This window comes from Pan troglodytes, chromosome 10, assembly GCF_028858775.2.
Source record: "Pan troglodytes isolate AG18354 chromosome 10, NHGRI_mPanTro3-v2.0_pri, whole genome shotgun sequence".
NCBI lineage: Eukaryota > Metazoa > Chordata > Mammalia > Primates > Hominidae > Pan > Pan troglodytes.
Genome location: NC_072408.2, coordinates 38398611 through 38414873, shown reverse-complemented (window position 1 = coordinate 38414873; position 16263 = coordinate 38398611). Strand labels below are relative to the sequence as shown.

The window sequence follows — 16263 nt, the reverse complement described above, 5'->3', positions numbered from 1 at the left end:
CCCTTAGATTCTTCTTCTTCCCTTTTTTTTTTTTTTTGTAGAGTTAGGGTCTCACTATGTAGCCCAGGGTCTTGAACTCCTGGGCTCAAGTGATCCACCTGTCTTGCCCTCCCAAAGTGCTGGGATTACAGCCATGAGCCGTTGCATCTGGCCAGCCCTAGATTCTTGATGTATCCTCTTTACCCAGCCCTTCTTTTTCCCTACCCACCCTGTGGTCTAGACCCCACCAGAAAGCCCAATGCAGTGTGACTTCTCACCATCCCCCCAACACCCAGATACGAAAGCACAAAATGCCAATGTACCTTTCCTTCTGAGGCTACCATGTTCAGCTGAGGGAGGATGGGAAGGTGGAGAGGATCCTGGGGGCTGCAGCCTTTTCCTGGCTCTGGGTCTCCTTATCTTTGCTCTCTGCGAGGTCATAAGCCATGTTCATAGTGAGCAGAAGGGGATTCTTCTTCAAGCCATGGACCCAAGAACGGACAGCCCAAGGGGATCTTCACCCCTCCCAACTTCTGGGAGAGCCGCTGGAACAGAGCGAGCCAAACATTCACACAGCCATGTCCAGATGCCCTGTCCTGGGTCCTTAATGCATCTCCGAGTCCACTGTATCCATTCGTCCCTTGGGCTCAGTCACGTGCACTTGGGCTTCCTCAACAGACAATAGACTGCTGGGGTGGGAGGGTGAGGAGGAGAGCTGGAGCCTCCCTGTGGGCCCGAGGTCCCTTTAGCCGATAATGGGGGGGGGATTCCTAAGGGGGGTACAGGACGTAGCGCCCAGATAAGACTTCTGCGGAACAATAGGAGGAACTGAAGAGGAGAGACCCACCCTCACTGCACCCCACCCCCCGGGCTTTGGGGTCGTGGACTGGGGGACCAGAGGATCATGGGGAGGGGTGCTGAAGATTCTTGTGAATGGGGGTGGGGGATCATGGCAAACAGCAGGATTCTGGAGTTAGAACCTTTATATTTCTTTAGGAACCATAGGGACACATGAGCGGGGTGGCTGACCTCTTTGAACTTAGTTTGACCACATATGTGCTTTTGAATGCCTACTTTGTGAACAGCATTTGTTTTTTGTTTGTTTGTTTGTTTTTTGTTCTTTTTGAGATGGAGTCTTGCTCTGTCGCCCAGGCTTGAATGCAGTGGCTCAGTGGCTCCATCTCGGCTTACTGCAACCTCCACCTCCTGGGTTCAAGCGATTATCCTGCTTCAGCCTCCTGAGTAGCTGGAATTACAGGCACCTGCCACCATGCCCAGCTAATTTTTGTATATTTTAGTAAAGACAGGGTTTCACCATGTTGGTCAGGCTGGTCTCAAACTCCTGACCTCAGGTGATCCACCTGCCTCGGCCTCAAAGTGCTGGGATTACAGGCGTGAGCCATTTCACCTGGCCTGTGAAAAGCATTTGAATGTGATAAATGGTGCTTCAGTTTTTTTGGTTCCTAAGAAAAAAATATCCTGTGGGTTCAGTATTTCCCCTGAGGCCCTGAACTAGGCCCAGCCACTCCTCACAGAGGTGTGGGTGCTGGTTCTGTCATTATCCCTCTCCAATACATGTGGCTGCATTCCATGTCAGTAGGACATGAAACTGCTTTTTGGAACCAGCTGTGCCCCATGAAGATGTGGGTCTGGGTGAGGTTCAGGATGGGCGCTGAACTTTTTTGCTCTGGCTGGGAGAATGTAGTGGCTCAGGGAAGGACCAGTGACCCAAGAGGAACCAGCCTCTCTCTCCGCCCAAGGTGCCGATGGGGAAAGGAACCGGGAGTTAAGTGAAAAGTCTAAGGAAGGGTAAATAGCGGGTGTTGAGTGTCGGGGTGCGCTTGCCTTTCGGATTCTCTCTCTCTAATATCTACACATTTCCACAGCCACCCCAGAGCCAGCGATCAGATCCGGCCAAGGATGTCTGCAGAAACGCCTAACATAGAGACTCTCCCTCTCCAAGCCGCGGCTCTCGCCAGACCCGAGAAGGTCCTCAAGCGAGGGTGACCTCAGGGCCGGATTGGACCCTGCTTCGTGGGAGGCGGGACTCAGGGCTTAGCGGGCGGAGGAGTATTTAAGACCGGGCGGAGTTGGAGGTGGCCAAGGGCAGAATGAGCGGGATTCAGGGCACCAGGACCTACCCAGGCGCGGGGGACACCTCTGACCTTAAGTACCCCTTGGCAACCAGGCTCAGGGAAGCTCTCACCGAGGCTCGGTTCCATCAGCTCTTCAGGGGCGAAGAGCAGGAACCGGAGCTACCTGAAGAGCGCGGCTTTCCCCGGCTCTTCGGGCTGTGGAGGCTGCGGGCTCGCGCTTGTTCCGGGACGGGGGCGTGGCGCCTGCTGCTGGCTCGGCTGCCCGCGCTGCACTGGCTGCCCCATTACCGCTGGCGGGCCTGGCTGCTCGGAGATGCGGTGGCCGGAGTGACCGTGGGCATCGTGCACGTGCCCCAGGGTGAGAGGCCCTAACAGCAGCCTGTCGGGAGCACAAGCTCTAGAGGGCTTCCGGGAGGAGGCTTAGGGAGCTGGGAATCCGGGAGCAGATGGTGGGTTCCTGCCGTCGAGGGTGGGAGAGAGGGATCTGAGGCCAAGTTTGAGGTAAGGACTGTGGAGCTCCATCAGATCCCCACCCCCACCTCCCCTCATCTGCGCAATCCTGCGAGAAGCCTTAGACAGGTTCTGGCTCAGAGAACTGGAGAGAGGCACAACGCCTGGCCCCCAGGACTTGGCCACAGCGTCCCTGACCTTGTCTGCTCCATGACCTCTCACTGAGGCCCATTAACCCCTCAGTTCCCTGATGAGGCTTGATTTAGCATCCTTGATGTCAGCTCCTAAGAGTCTGGGAAGTGCATTTAAGTCCTGGAGGTTGGACAAGGCCCCCTCCCCACAGCACACCTTTCCATCCACTTCTATCCCAGGCATGGCTTTTGCTCTCCTGGCCTCCTTGCCCCCGGTGTTTAGACTCTACACTTCTTTCTTCCCCGTCCTCATCTACAGCTTGCTAGGTACTGGGAGACACCTGTCCACAGGTGAGTGACCAGGGACTTCCAATGACACTTCTTCCCTATGGGATGAAAATGGACAAGGGCTGTTATTTCCCTTCTTCCTAATTTCCTCTTCACCTCTCCTACCTTCACCTCCCTCCTTGCCCAACCCTGCCAGGAAACTGACCTAGGCAATGCTTGCTAGAGTGGGTGCAAAGAGGTGGGAGTTTACCTGAACTTTTTTCCCCTATGAAATTTGGTTAAAATGAACATCTCAGGGACTTGGAAGGGGAAGAATAGGTGCATGGTCCCCCAAAGGGGCACGCAGTAGGCAGAGAATCTGCAGGAGGGAGCAGTTTTTGCCGGCTAGCGCAGCTCTTCGCGCCCCACAGTCTTGACCGGGCAGCAGCCTTCTTGGAGAGCCGAGTCTGGCAGCAGGATCTCGGACCCAAGGCATGGACCCTGAGCTGCTGCCCTGCCCAGGGCTGCACAGCTGGTGATGTCTGCATTTGTCCCCCGGCGGCAGGAACTTTCGCCATACTCAGCCTCATGACAGGCTCGGCCGTCGAGCGGCTGGTGCCGGAACCCCTCGTGGGGAATCTGAGCGGAATCCAGAAGGAGCAGCTGGACGCTTAGCGGGTTGGGGTAGCCGCGGCCGTGGCCTTCGGGAGCGGGGCGTTGATGGTGAGAGAGGACCCGGGGAGGAACCCGGGGGGATCCCTGCTGAGGGGCCAGGGAAATTGGGCCGGGGAAGAGGGAGGGACCAGCTTTCGGCTTGGGTTCGGGAGGGCGGAGGTGCGCGGGGTTGGTTTGCTCCTCCTCTAGATGGTGACAGCGCGTCTTCTCCCCCACAGCTGGGGATGTTCGTGCTGCAGCTCGGCGTCTTGTCCACCTTTTTGTCCGAGCCTGTGGTCAAGGCGCTGACCAGCGGGGCCGCGCTGCACGTGCTCTTGTCCCAGCTGCCGAGCCTCTTGGGGTTGTCCCTCTCGCGCCAGATCGGCTGCTTCTCTCTCTTCAAGGTGGGGGTGGAAGAAGAAAGGAGAAGGGGCTTCTAGAGGTCCCGTGAATAGGGAAACTCGAAAAGGGAGGAAGGACGGATGGTGGAGGGGTAGTATGTGACAAGGGAGCAGGAAAGGAGGTTGGAGCCACGTGGCTGAACGAGGGCGCTGAGGAGGTGTAAGCCCTGGTGGCACTGGGTAGAGAGGGCCTCGCTCTGGGGGTCCCGCGCCGGGGCGCATGAACCCTGGCACGGGGCCCTCTGCTCATCGCCCCTGCCCTCAGACGCTGGCCTCCTTGCTGACTGCGCTGCCTTGGAGCAGTCCGGCCGAACTGACCATCTCCGTGCTCAGCCTGGCGCTGCTCGTGCCGGTCAAGGAATTGAACGTGAGATTCCGAGACCGGCTGGCTACCCACGCCGATCCCGGGGGAAGTCGTCTTGGTGAGGATGGCCGTGCGCGCCGGCCCCCTGCCCGCGCAGACCCTGCCGTCCTGTGGGAACTGGCCGCTGCCGCCCCCTGGTGGAGTGCAGAGAGGCCACGGAACAGAGGGCCGGCTCACACTTTCCTTGGCCTCCTGCAGAAGGACGCTTTGACCTTCCACAGCCCCCCTCGACACTGTCCTACGTCTCTCACGGAGCACCCCCTAGACCTCTTGGAGTTTCTTCTGCCATCCTACAGCGCTCCCTTGAGGTCTTGCTGCTCACAGCACCTTCTCTGACATCTGTCCTCACCAGGGTCCTTCCCTGTAATTCACAGTGCATCTCCCTCTCCACCCTCCACCGACATTTCTCTCTCTCCCCAACTAAATAAACGTTCCGCGTCTCCACAGATGCCAGTATATCACTAGATATCGTCCAGCTTCCCTCTTTGGAAGGCTCAGTGGCATCTCTTCATATCCACCATCCTTCACAGAAGCGTCCTCTTACTTCCACGGCTCCAGGCTCTGTGGCCTCAGGCATATGTCATCCCTCTTTCCCAGCTCTACACTACAAATCAGTTGTCAGGCCCTCATCCCAAACACATCCCTGCTCCCCCAGGTGCTGGGCTCCTGCAACCAGCTAGGCCTGCATTATGGTCCTCTCTCATGGTCAGCCCCTTCTAGCTTCTGCCAGGGACCCCATCTCTTCCCATGCCTTCATTTTGCTCTCTTTTTCAGGTGCTTCTGGCCTCCGTGCTCTGCTTCACCTCTTCTGTGGACACAAGATACCAAGTCCAGATAGTGGGGCTGTTGCCTGGAGGGTAAGAGAATGAAAAGATGCCAGCTTTCTCTTCTCCCACCTCTCCCACCCAACACTCCCTCTTATCTCCACCCCCCATTTTCTCTGCCTTCCTTATCTCACTGAAGCACCTAACCCCTCCTCACCATGGATCCCTCCCTCTCCAGATTTCCCCAACCCCTCCTCCCCAACCTGGCTGAGCTGCCCAGGATTCTGGCTGACTCGCTGCCCATTGCACTGGTTACTTTTGCGGTGTCTGCCTCCCTGGCCTCCATCTATGCAGACAAGTATAGCTACACTATTGACTCCAACCAGGTGGGACTCTGACTGTGGATCCCAACCCTCTCATTTGACTTCCCACCATGCCTTTGTCTCTTCCACTTCATCTCACTGTATCCCTCCAGGAGCTCCTGGCACATGGTGCCTCCAACCTCATCTCCTCCCTCTTCTCTTGCTTTTCCAACTCGGCTACACTGGCCACCACCAATCTACTGGTGGATGCTGGTGGGAAAACACAGGTAAGAGGGCATCCTTGGATGAGGAGAAAGGATGGGCCATCCAGGCAAGGTGGCGGTGGTGGAGAAACAGGTGGAAGATGGCTAGATACCCAGGTGGCACCTATATAGAGAAGACTGGGGATCTGTGAGAAAGGGTGACTGAGGGGATGGAATTATAGATAGGAGAGATGGAAGATAACAATGTTCCAGTAAGACCTTTGTAGGCTCTAAGCACTGAAAAAGTTTATGGTGCCCCAGGTGTGGTTCAAAATAAAAACACAAAACTATAAAATAAACTTGAGATAAAATTCTTATTTTTTTCACACAATGACATTGTCTTTTAAAAGGAATATCACATATCAAAGTCTCCCCCTAATATTTTTGGTTTCCCTTACTTTGCTGGTGCCCTAAACACATATACCCTGCTTATAGGGTAACCCAACAGTGGCTTTTAAGGTGGAGGTGGGCTGCAAAACTGGGGAACTTGAACAACGGACATCTACAAGGAGACTGGTGAATAATGGGCATTTAATTAATTGGGGGGAGCGGGAGGGTTAGATGTGAATGGCAGAATATTAAGAAGGGGGTTGTGTGGAAGGAGATTTGGGAGAAGGGAGACTTCCGAGGAAGATTAGGCAGAGTGGGCAGGAAGACCAGCTCTCATGTGGGGGTGGGAGGCTCTCTTCCTTTTTTGCTCCTGTTCCTCCTTTTCTCTAGCTGGCAGGCCTCTTCTCCTGCACAGTGGTCCTGTCGGTGCTGCTGTGGCTGGGGCCCTTCTTTTACTATCTGCCCAAGGTAAGGAGCAGAGGAGGCATGAGCATGGCTGGGAGGGGTAGCTGTATTCCAGGACATCGAGGTAGTCAGCCCACCTCCTCTGCCTCAAGGCTGTCCTGGCTTGCATCAACATCTCCAGCATGCGCCAGGTGTTCTGCCAGATGCAGGAACTTCCACAACTATGGCACATCAGCCGAGTGGACTTTGTGAGAAATGCCATTACCCCCAGATTGCCCCCTCTCATCTTGTTAGCATCCCCAGCCTCTGCCCTGAACCAAACCTAATTGTCCTGGTCTTAAGTTCTGCAACCCACCCACTCCCCCAGCAAACATAACTCCTAGTATGCTTTACTCACAGGCAAGGGAAAGGATGGGGTTTGAACCCCTTTGACCTGAATATTTGTAACTTCCCAACTGGTGCGGGTCATTACATTTGGTGTGTGTCCCATTGAATCAACCCTGTTGTTTCCTTCTGTCATGTTTTCTACTTCCTGGGTCATCTCTCCCCATCACTTGCCTTGGTAGTCACTGCCCTGGATCTCTTTACCCAGCAGTGATGGCCTGGCTTTTCTTTTGGGCAATCCACCCCTATCCCTATCCTGCAGGCTGTGTGGATGGTCACCTGGGTGGCTGTAGTGACCCTGAGTGTGGATTTGGGCCTGGCTGTGGGTGTGGTCTTCTCCATGATGACTGTGGTCTGCCGCACCCGGAGGTGGGCATAGAGATGAGTGGAGTTGAGGTCGGGGCAGGGGAAGAGAATGAGGTGCTTGGGGTGACTCTCCAGCCAGGCCAGGCTAAGCTGGAAATCTGGCCCCACCTTCTTCCCTAGGGTGTAGTGCCTGGCACTTGGACAGGCTGAGGGGACAGAGCTCTACAGACCACTCAGAGGAAGCCCCAAGGTGGGTGGGCTGCAGCCAAAGACGGAAGGGAAGATTAGCCCCAGACATTTCTCTGATCCTTTGACCTCTTAGCTCCTCCAGGTCCCGGGGCTCTGCATCCTGAGCTATCCAACACCACTGTACTTTGGGACCCGTGGGCAGTTTCGCCGCAACCTGGAGTGGCACCTGGGGCTCGGAGAAGGAGAAAAGGTGAAGGAGCTTGGTTTAGGAGGGATGTGGATCCTCAGGGAGTGGGAGGCAGGTGGGTGTTCTGAGGGGGATCCTTGTGCTCAAGGGGTGCATGTTCATGCTGTGTTTCGGGAGTGGTGACTGCCCTTCTTTACTTATAGGAGACTTCAAAGCCAGATGGCCCAATGGTTGCAGGTGAGATGGGGTGACAAGAAGGAAGATTTGGGCATGTTGCATGGTGACACCTGGGTACTCCTGTCTTCTCCCATTCTAGTTGCTGAGCCTGTCAGGGTGGTGGTCCTAGACTTCAGTGGTGTCACCTTTGCAGATGCTGCTGGGGCCAGAGAAGTGGTGCAGGTGAGGGAGAGGGTAGGTTGAGGAGAAACCCCTTAGCATCTCACTCATACCCTCTGATCTGGGACTTAACCCCTTTGCCCCATCCCTGCAGCTGGCCAGCCGATGTCGAGATGCTAGGATCCGCCTCCTCCTGGCTCAGTGTAATGGTGAGATGTGTGGAGAAGAGCGGGGCCCAGTGCCTGGGCAATGACTGGACACCTGCGGGAGGGAAAAGGACCCGGTGTGGACTTAGGGTCTCAGAGTCTGACACCCTCCCCACGTAGCCTTGGTGCAGGGGACACTGACCCGGGCAGGACTCCTGGACAGGGTGACCCCAGATCAGCTGTTTGTGAGTGTGCAGGATGCAGCTGCTTATGCCCTGGGGAGCCTGGTAAGGGGCAGTAGCACCAGGAGTGGGAGCTGGGAGGCACTGGGCTGCGGCAAATGAGGCAGGGGTAAGTGGCTGGAGACCCAGGGAGAGGGGTTTGGGAAAGGGTCTGAGGAAGATCAAGAAGAAAAGGGTGGGGACAGAATGAATAGTAGATTGAAGACCAAATCAGGGAGCCCGGGCTGAGCTATGGGTGAGGAACTGAAGAACTCAGATCCCTAAGTAGGTGGGGTACCCCTGAGAGGACTGCCACATTTCATTAAGGAAGAGGGGTGCCTAATCTATTCCTGACATGTCTCCTCTCTTCTCCAGGGGCTCACTGACCCAAAGATTTGCACCGTGTGGGTCTGACCTCATCATGTGGAGTGCAGAGGGCCCTGATGACATGTGTGTGATGAGGACCATGACCCTTGAACCCCCTTACCTAACGTAACTAATAAAATGAAGCTGAGAGCTTTGGAATCCATAAAGTGAGTCTAGGTGTTTGCACAGGGACTCTGGTGCCCCTTCTTTTGTGCCCACAGCATTGCAGAGACACAACTAAGAATGGCTTTCACCAACCACCAGCCCTCACCCCAGCCCCAGAGCCACAAGTTCTCTCTGTGGGGGTGGGGCTGGAGCAGGTACACAGAGTACTGGATCTGAAGATGCGGATGAGGGGCACAGTCTTGGGATTATGTGTTGGGGAACTTCCCCACCCCCTCGGTCCCAAGATGAGAGGACAGTGTTTCCACCTTAGGTTCTTAGAGTCCCTCTGGGCTCTTTGGCACTTGGAAAGTGATCCCCCCATTTCCTGCCCCATGAGAATGGGCAGGGGGAGGACTTGGCACTGGCTGTGGGAGAGGTTATGGCTCCACCAGGCCTCTGGGCACTGGAAAAAGGAGGGGTGTCACCAGGACAACCCCTACTGGGCATCAGGTTCTGAAAAGGAAGAGTGAGGAACTAGAGGCTCAGGGACAGCCAGTAGAGTGCTCACAGGGTGGTGGGGTTTGTTGGAAATTCCTGGCAGGGACAAGGAGGCAGGCCCAGCCTGACAGTCAGAAATCCCCAGCGGGCCATCACTGGGAGGTCATGCACTGCAGCCGGTGTTTGAAGAAGAGCAGCCGGTGTTTGGCCATCTGGCTCTCGTCCAGTGATCCTGGGTAACGGTACCGGGCGTAAGTCTCTGCCCCGGCATCCCTTGATGTCCAAGGCAGCTTCAGTTTGGATGCATGATCCACCACGACGTCGGAGCAGGAGCCAACCCGAAGGGAACCAAGCCCATCCAAGAAGAATTCTGGGGGTGGAGGGGAGTACACAGTGAGGGATCCTGAGGGTGCAGAAGGCCGACTGGTAAGGGAGAACTCTCAAATTTAGGGTGTGGAAAGTGTGTGTGCAAAGGCTTGTTTCTAAGGACCCTGAGCATGTAAATCAACTCCCTGGGTCTCAGTCTTACTCTTGTGTAAATGGAGTCAACATACTTGTGCTTTGAAAATCGAAAAACCTACCCCTATTCCCAGAGGTTAAATAAACGCCAGATGGGTTGCACCGACTGTGGTCTGAACTAGGGGAAGCCCTGGGAGTAGAGTAGGGGTGGCGGGAACAGTGATGGGGAAGCTTATGGGAGCCCAGCGGCTGTGCTGGGAATGGAGATTCAACATGGCACATGTATACACATGTAACAAACCTGCACGTTGTGCACATGTACCCTAGAACTTAAAGTATAACAAAATATATATATATTTATATAAAAAAAAAAGAGTATGCGGGGCTGGGAGAGGGTGGGAGCTGTCTCTCGCCCAGGTGCAGGTCTTGGTAAATCACTGCAGAACTGTTCTAGGGTTCCCGGTGGCGGCTGGGCGCGGGTGCAGCCTAGGAGGAGAGGCGCGTGACCGTGCGCCAGCTCCCCGTGGGGCTCCTGCCAGGGTCGACCGGGAGGGGGTGCCACTCACCCAGATGAGCCACGCGGCTGAGGCGGGGGTCGAAACCGACCTCGCGCACCTTGTCAGTCCGCGCCAGGAAGAAGTTAACCACGCCGTCGGTGACCACGCAGCCCGGGAAGCCGACGAGCTCGTGGTGGAAGCCGCGCCTTTGCCGGAGGCAGTTCCCGAGGCCTGGGGCGCCGGGCTCCACGCTCAGCAGCTGCCGATAAGTGGTGGCAAAGCCGGAGATCTCGCGCACCGCGCCCCCCACCTGCAGGGAGAGGGAGGTTGCCTCCAGGCGGGCCTGGGATAGGGGACCCGAAGGAGTCAAGGTCTGCGCTCCGGTGCCTTCGGGGGTACCCCTGCCCCATCCTCTTCCGCTTCACCCCTGCAGGACCCAGACAGTTCCCAGGCCCCACTTCGTGGTTCTCTCTTTGTCCTAGGGCTGGCCGTTCCTGGCCGCAGGGCCCCCGCTGTGGCCTTAGCCTGTTCAAGGCCCTTCTCCACCCCCACATCCTGCAGCCCCTGCCCTACCAGGTCCAGCGGCGTCCGCTCCAGCACGTCCACAAGCCTCTCCAGCCGCGTCCGCGCCGTGAAGACGAAGTCGTCGTCCACCCACAGCACGTACTTGGTGGTTACTTGGGACACGGCCAGGTTCCGGCCTGCGAACCAGCCCTGGCAGAAAGGTGTGTGTGGTTGGGGAGGCTGCAGAAATAGGACATGGCCCTCTGCCACCTTTCTTTCTCTCCCCCGACCCTTCTCAGCTTGTATTCTTCTCCAGACTTTTGAGTGCTTTCGAAAGGCCAGGAGCTAGGTAAAAGAAATGCAGATCCCCACAGAGGTTCCAAGTCAGTGGTCTTAGAATCCGTTTAATTTCCGTGTGCATTTATTTATTCATTCATCAGCTATTTTATTGAATGCCATTAGGCACTAAGCACCATTCTAAGAATTCAGAGAGAATTTCCTGCTCCCACGAAGCTTACATTCCAGGAATCCTCATGCTTAACAGGCACCCCATGATTCTGAGGCAGGTGGTCCTCGAATCACTACCCTGGAGGCTGCAGATTGAGGGCACACCCCCTGCGGGAGTCCTCTGGCCTGCCGTTCAGCCTGCTAGCTGCACACCTTGCCGAAGGGCATGAGATAGTGTTCCACGTAGGGGCCACTAACGCGCTCTGGCTTGTCGCTGTCGTCAGCGATGACCACGGTAACCGTTGGGTAGAAGCGGCGGATACTGGTGATGAGAGCCCGTAGCCGATCATAACGGAGGAAGGTCTTGGTGGCAATCGTGACTAGAGCACTGATGTTGTACTGGGCTGAGATTGGGGGCACAGGGTTGGGTGCAGACAAGGAGGGTTGGGAGAGGGGAACAGGTAGATATCCCCTCCCCGGACTGCCCTCTCCCAACTTGCTCCCCACCAAGGCTGGTTCTAATATGTCCCTGCCCCTACCAGCCTCACCTCCCTGGGGTAGAGACCCAGGTGGGTACAGCCGAGGGTTGGGCGGGTGTCTTATGCGGATAGTGAAAGCAGCCTCATGTCCCTCGGTGGAGAACCGGACTGGGAAGAAAGGACATGGCATTTGACCCTGAAGGGTGGGATAACATTCTGTTTTCAGCCAATCAATATTTAAGTGCCTACTCTGTGTCCCACCTTTCTAGGCCTTGGTGGACAAGAACAGAAGGTTCTTACCTTCATGGAACTTACATTCTAATGGGTAGGAGAAAAAACAACAAAGAAAATTTTAAGTAAAAGCTAACCTTTATTGAGCACTTACTATGTGCCAGACCCGTTAAAAAATTACCTTAAATATATGCACTCATTTTATCCTCATGATAGCCCTATTAAGTAGATTCCTACAACAGAAAAAAAAGCTGAGACACAGAAAAGTAACTTGCCACATTTACACAACTATTAAGCAACAAAACTGATAGCAACCTAGTCAGTCTGGTGCCAGGCTAAGTAAATTAAAAAATTCAGATACTGGTAAGTATTGAGTGGAAAATAAGACAAACAAGTAATGTGATAGTGAAGAGGAGGCATTTGAACTGAGATCTAAATGACAAGAAGAAGCCAGTCTGCAAAAATCTGGGGAAGAGCATTCCAGGCTGAGAAAATAGAAAGTGCAAAGGCCTTAAGGTCGAAGCAAACTTAGTGCAACAAACCAGCTTTGGGGAGAAGCAAAGAGGGCTTTTAGGCCTCTTTTGCTGGAAGAGAAATGGGATCTCAGGAAAGTAAAGACCTTTGCCCTCTAGTAAGGGGTGGGTTGGGAATATAGTCTTCTAACTCCTTAGACAAGTCTCTTCCTGGGGCCCCCCACAGTTGGCCTAAAGGGGAGACACACCCAAGGCTCGGGTTTCCCTCTGGCCTGCTCCAGCCCCAGATGAACAAAGGCCCCCTTTCTCCCTCTGGCCCTGCTGGTCCAGTTGAAGCACCCATTGTGTGGCTGGACAGCTCTGGCCATAGCCCAGATGCCTCCCATGCCCTCTGCCATTTGCCCACTCCAGCCTTTCTGGTTCTTCTCTGTTTGCCCAGCCTGCCCCTCTCTCCACCCAGGCCTCGCACCTGTGTCTGCTGTGTTGGTCTGGTAGCTTCGGCTGCTGTAAGTGACCAGTTGTAGTTGCCTGTTGAGTTGGTCCAGCCCTGGGCTGACAAGGGTGAGATCTGCCTGACCCTCTCCAGTGAGAGTAACTCCAGTCACTTCCCCTGCCACGTCCCAGGTGCCTAGGGAGGCAGTCAGGTTCACCTAGGAGGGGATTGGAGAGTGCAGGGTTAGGCCCCAGACCCACTTCTTGCCTCCCTGATTCGCCCATCCTTCCCTTAGTAGCCCTGCCTCCCTCCCAGCATTCTTGATGCCTACTTGGCCTCCTTACCATCTTGTTTTCTCTCACCTGGTATACCTCCTGACCAGAAGCTGCCTGAAGGCTCAGCCCTAGGAGAAAGGAGTGGGGGGATCAGAATCACATAGGCAGCCCTGAATTCTTTCTCATTTTCTCTCCCTGCTGTCACCACACACAATAGAGAACTTTCCACCTATTCTTCTTATTGAGGCCTCAGCAGGGCACACTGTATAACATAGCCTACAGTGACTGATTTTTGAGCCCGTCCCATCAAAGCTTGCCCTATGGCCTGCCCTGACCACCACTTAACCAATGGTTAGTCAGCAAAGAATAGATTATTTCCCCCAAAACTCCCCAGTTACAGTCTTCTGAAATTCCTAGAGTCCCTTCTGTCCTCACTTCCCACCTCCTAAGCCCCCTTTTGAGCTTAAGTCCCCCATTCATCAGAGGTTCCCACCTCCCATTCCAATCATCTCCCATTCTTCCCCACCCAACCTTGGGCTCTGCCACCCCCACTGTGGCTGAGGTCATCCTCTGGGACCCTCCTCCCTACCTGGCACCAAGATGCTCCTGAGGGGCTGAACTTCCACACCCTGTAGGGGGTACTGGAGCGGGGAGTTGGCAGGGGCTATGAGCAGCTGGTCAGCTGGGGACTGGCTCCTGGCAGTGGAGGAAGGAGAGGACAGAGCAGAGTCGGGGGGGAGAGGGTCTCTCCCTCCCGGCACAATCACTGCTCTCCCCCTGTGGAGTCATGCGCTTCTTTCAAGCTGGTACCTCGACAGAAAGGCCTGGAACTCCTGCTCTCTTGTGGCAGAGGCAGCCCTCAGCTCTGCAGGGTCAAAGGCCTTGGTGAGGTCAATAGCTCGGACTTGTTTCTGGAAGGGGAGGGGGAGGCCCCCCCCACTGGACTCACAACTGCAGTTGTTCCAAGCCAGCAGCCTGAAGGGGGTAGGTAGTGAGGGTCATCAGAGCCCAGCTACACAGCTCCATTCATCCCATAAACACTGACACAGCACCCCACACCTTGGCCCTGCAATTCTGTCTGTCTAGGCTCTGTCCCCTTAAATGCTGCCCTTCAAATAGTCCTCGGGAGGGGGACCAAGGATCGGATGACCCATCCCCTAAATCTGGATTTTAGAGTTGTAGGATAGGGCCAATCACCAGGATTTCAGGAGCTGCCTACCCACCAACCAGGACCCCACCTGGAGCCTCTTCTCATACCTGAATCAGGACCTCAGGGAGTCTTTCAGGGCCCTCCCTTGACTGCACAACCTCCCACGCCCATCCCCATCCTTATCCCCATGGCAAGGTTCAGGGAGAACAGATTTTCCCCAGCCCAAGCCTCAGCAGCCTCCCACTTCCACCTCCCACTTCACTCCACACAGCCCGTTAGGAGAATGCAGGCATCTGAGCCCAGCAGTGGAGGAAACAAAAGCCCCCAGACCACCCCCAGCGAGCGCTGCGCTGCGCCGCCGCGGTCGGCACTCACCCCACTACTTGCTCCTTGATCCTGACCGGGATGTGTGCGTAGCGGGGCTCAGGAGCAAGATCTGGCAGCTCGGGCCTGCGGGGGCTTTGCGGGGGCGCCCACGGCGCAAGAGGTACCCGGAGGCCGGGCGCGTCCCGGGTGCTCGCGTACAGGAGCCCCAGCGAGGCGCAGGCGAGCAGAAGGACCAGAGCGCACAGGGCCCGGCGGCCCAGCCACATCCTAGGTGGGGGTAGGATGGGGAGTGAGAAAGGGAGGGAAGAAGGGAGGGCAAGGGATGGGGCCCTTGGCCCCCGCGTCCTCAGAGGCTCCTGCCGGCTCCCAAGAGCGCTCTCCACTCCACACATCGCGCTAGGGTTTGCACTGCCAGCCGCGGTTTTCCCAGTACCCCTCCCCTCACTTCCCAGGCCCCAGGGTCTCCCGGCCTCCTTTCTTCTCGCCCTCTCCTGCATCTCGGTTTCCTCTCACACCCGAGGCCTGGCATCTTAATGCTGAAGACATTTGGATGCCGCGGTTTCGACGCGGCCGTGCGTGAGCGGAAAAGCCCCGCTCTATCAGGGCAGTGGCAGTCCCCAAGCCCGCCGCCCGCCCTGGCCGGCGCGCCCCCGACTCCTCAGTCCGAGCATCGCCTGGGCCGGGGTGGGCTGCGGAGGGCGGCTCCACACCTAGCCTGTCAGGAAAAAATGCAGAATCACGCCCGTGCTGGCGGGCGCCCCCGGCGGAGGTGACCCGATGAGTGGCCTCGGGAAGCGGCGCGGGGGACAGGGTGGACCGGGAAGCGCGCCTCCTCCCGCCTCCTCCTCCTCCCCTCACCAACCAATCCCACCCGCCCCCCACCCCCGGGCACTGACCTGTCTAACGCTCTAAGGCAGCGGCAAAATTTCGGTCCGGGCTGTGCCGGGCTCTCGCCCCGGCCTGAGGGTCCTCATGGGGCTGGGGGCTGCCCGATGGGGGAGCTGGGCATGAGCCTGAGGGTGTGGGGGACCCTCCTGCCTCTGGAGCGCGCCCGATCCCTCCCGTCTTGGAACTCCCGGGGCTTTTGTGGAGCGCGGCGCGGTGGTGGTTCTGGGCGTTTCCTGCCCGGGGGCGGTTGGCGGGGCGCGACGACCAAGTTAAGAGTCTGTTGCACCCCAGCCCCGGGGCAAAGCCGGGGATCCCTGGCTCCGCGTCCCACTGGCAGCGCGGGGAGGGCTCTGGCCGCCGCCCGGCTCTTCGCACCGCAGCGCAGCGCGGCTCAGCTCCCGGCTCGTTGCGGCTGCTTCGGCTCCGCGCGGGGAATGCGAGCGCCCCGGCGCCTTCTAGTGGGCGCGGAGGAAACTGCGGGGGCGCGGAGCAAACGCGGGAAGGTCCTCGCTCACAGCCCCCAGTCCTTAGCCTCCAAACACTGGCATCTCAATCGCCTGCTCCCACGACATCCATTCCGTTGCCTGCTCGTTCTGAGCTTGTAGGCAAGGATGGGCAAATAAGGGCTTTGGGAGGAGGTAGGGCGGAAGCGCGCTAAAACTCAAGTCAAGTTTGAATGTTAGGGTGAAGATAAAGGAAACAACCCCTGGAAAATAAACGCTCTGCCTGGCTAACAAAGAATGAGGCACAGCCTCCCTCTCCCCCTCCTCCCCGCCCTGCCCCCCATTATTTAACAGACACTCAAGAGATACACACTGGGTAATTGAAGGCCCTATTTCCCCGAACTGCCGCTTGGTGCAACCTTGCAGGAGGAAGGGAACCCCAGAGAGGCCAGATTGGCGGTAGTTCTGCTTGCAAGCCTTAGGTCATAGCCTGATACCTCACATTGCCGAGAA

The 16263-nt window shown here is 56.6% G+C and overlaps 1 protein-coding gene and 1 pseudogene across 11 annotated transcripts; one reads left to right on the top strand and one right to left on the bottom strand.

Annotated features, from left to right (window-relative positions):
* The first annotated feature begins 2036 nt into the window (after positions 1-2036).
* On the top strand, positions 2037-8708 carry SLC26A10 (solute carrier family 26 member 10; annotated as a pseudogene). The gene is made up of 17 exons (NR_185149.1): positions 2037-2433; positions 2897-3007; positions 3489-3646; positions 3817-3981; positions 4244-4400; positions 5117-5199; positions 5345-5492; positions 5582-5695; positions 6107-6187; positions 6392-6469; positions 6559-6654; positions 7419-7535; positions 7676-7709; positions 7789-7871; positions 7963-8017; positions 8135-8241; positions 8551-8708. The product of NR_185149.1 is annotated as a solute carrier family 26 member 10 (transcript).
* Positions 5967-15754, bottom strand: B4GALNT1 (beta-1,4-N-acetyl-galactosaminyltransferase 1). 10 transcript variants are annotated; one of them, XR_010148014.1, is made up of 12 exons: positions 15316-15753; positions 14468-14686; positions 13753-13917; positions 13532-13638; positions 13030-13070; positions 12704-12884; positions 11600-11698; positions 11265-11455; positions 10674-10814; positions 10170-10443; positions 9215-9514; positions 5967-8069 (listed from the first exon to the last, which is right to left on the bottom strand). XR_010148014.1 is itself a non-coding variant. In XM_009425057.4 (11 exons), exons 2-11 carry the CDS (start codon positions 14683-14685, stop codon positions 9297-9299), a joined length of 1770 nt encoding a protein of 589 aa, XP_009423332.1. In that variant the 5' UTR covers position 14686; positions 15316-15754; the 3' UTR covers positions 5967-9296. The 10 variants fall into 10 exon arrangements, 8 of the variants coding, with proteins under 8 accessions (XP_009423332.1, XP_063641593.1, XP_063641594.1 ...); XM_009425057.4 differs by having other exon boundaries at positions 5967-9514; positions 10674-10949; positions 15316-15754; XM_063785523.1 differs by having other exon boundaries at positions 5967-9514; positions 10170-10410; positions 10674-10949; positions 15316-15754.
* Between the last annotated feature and the right edge of the window lie 509 nt (positions 15755-16263).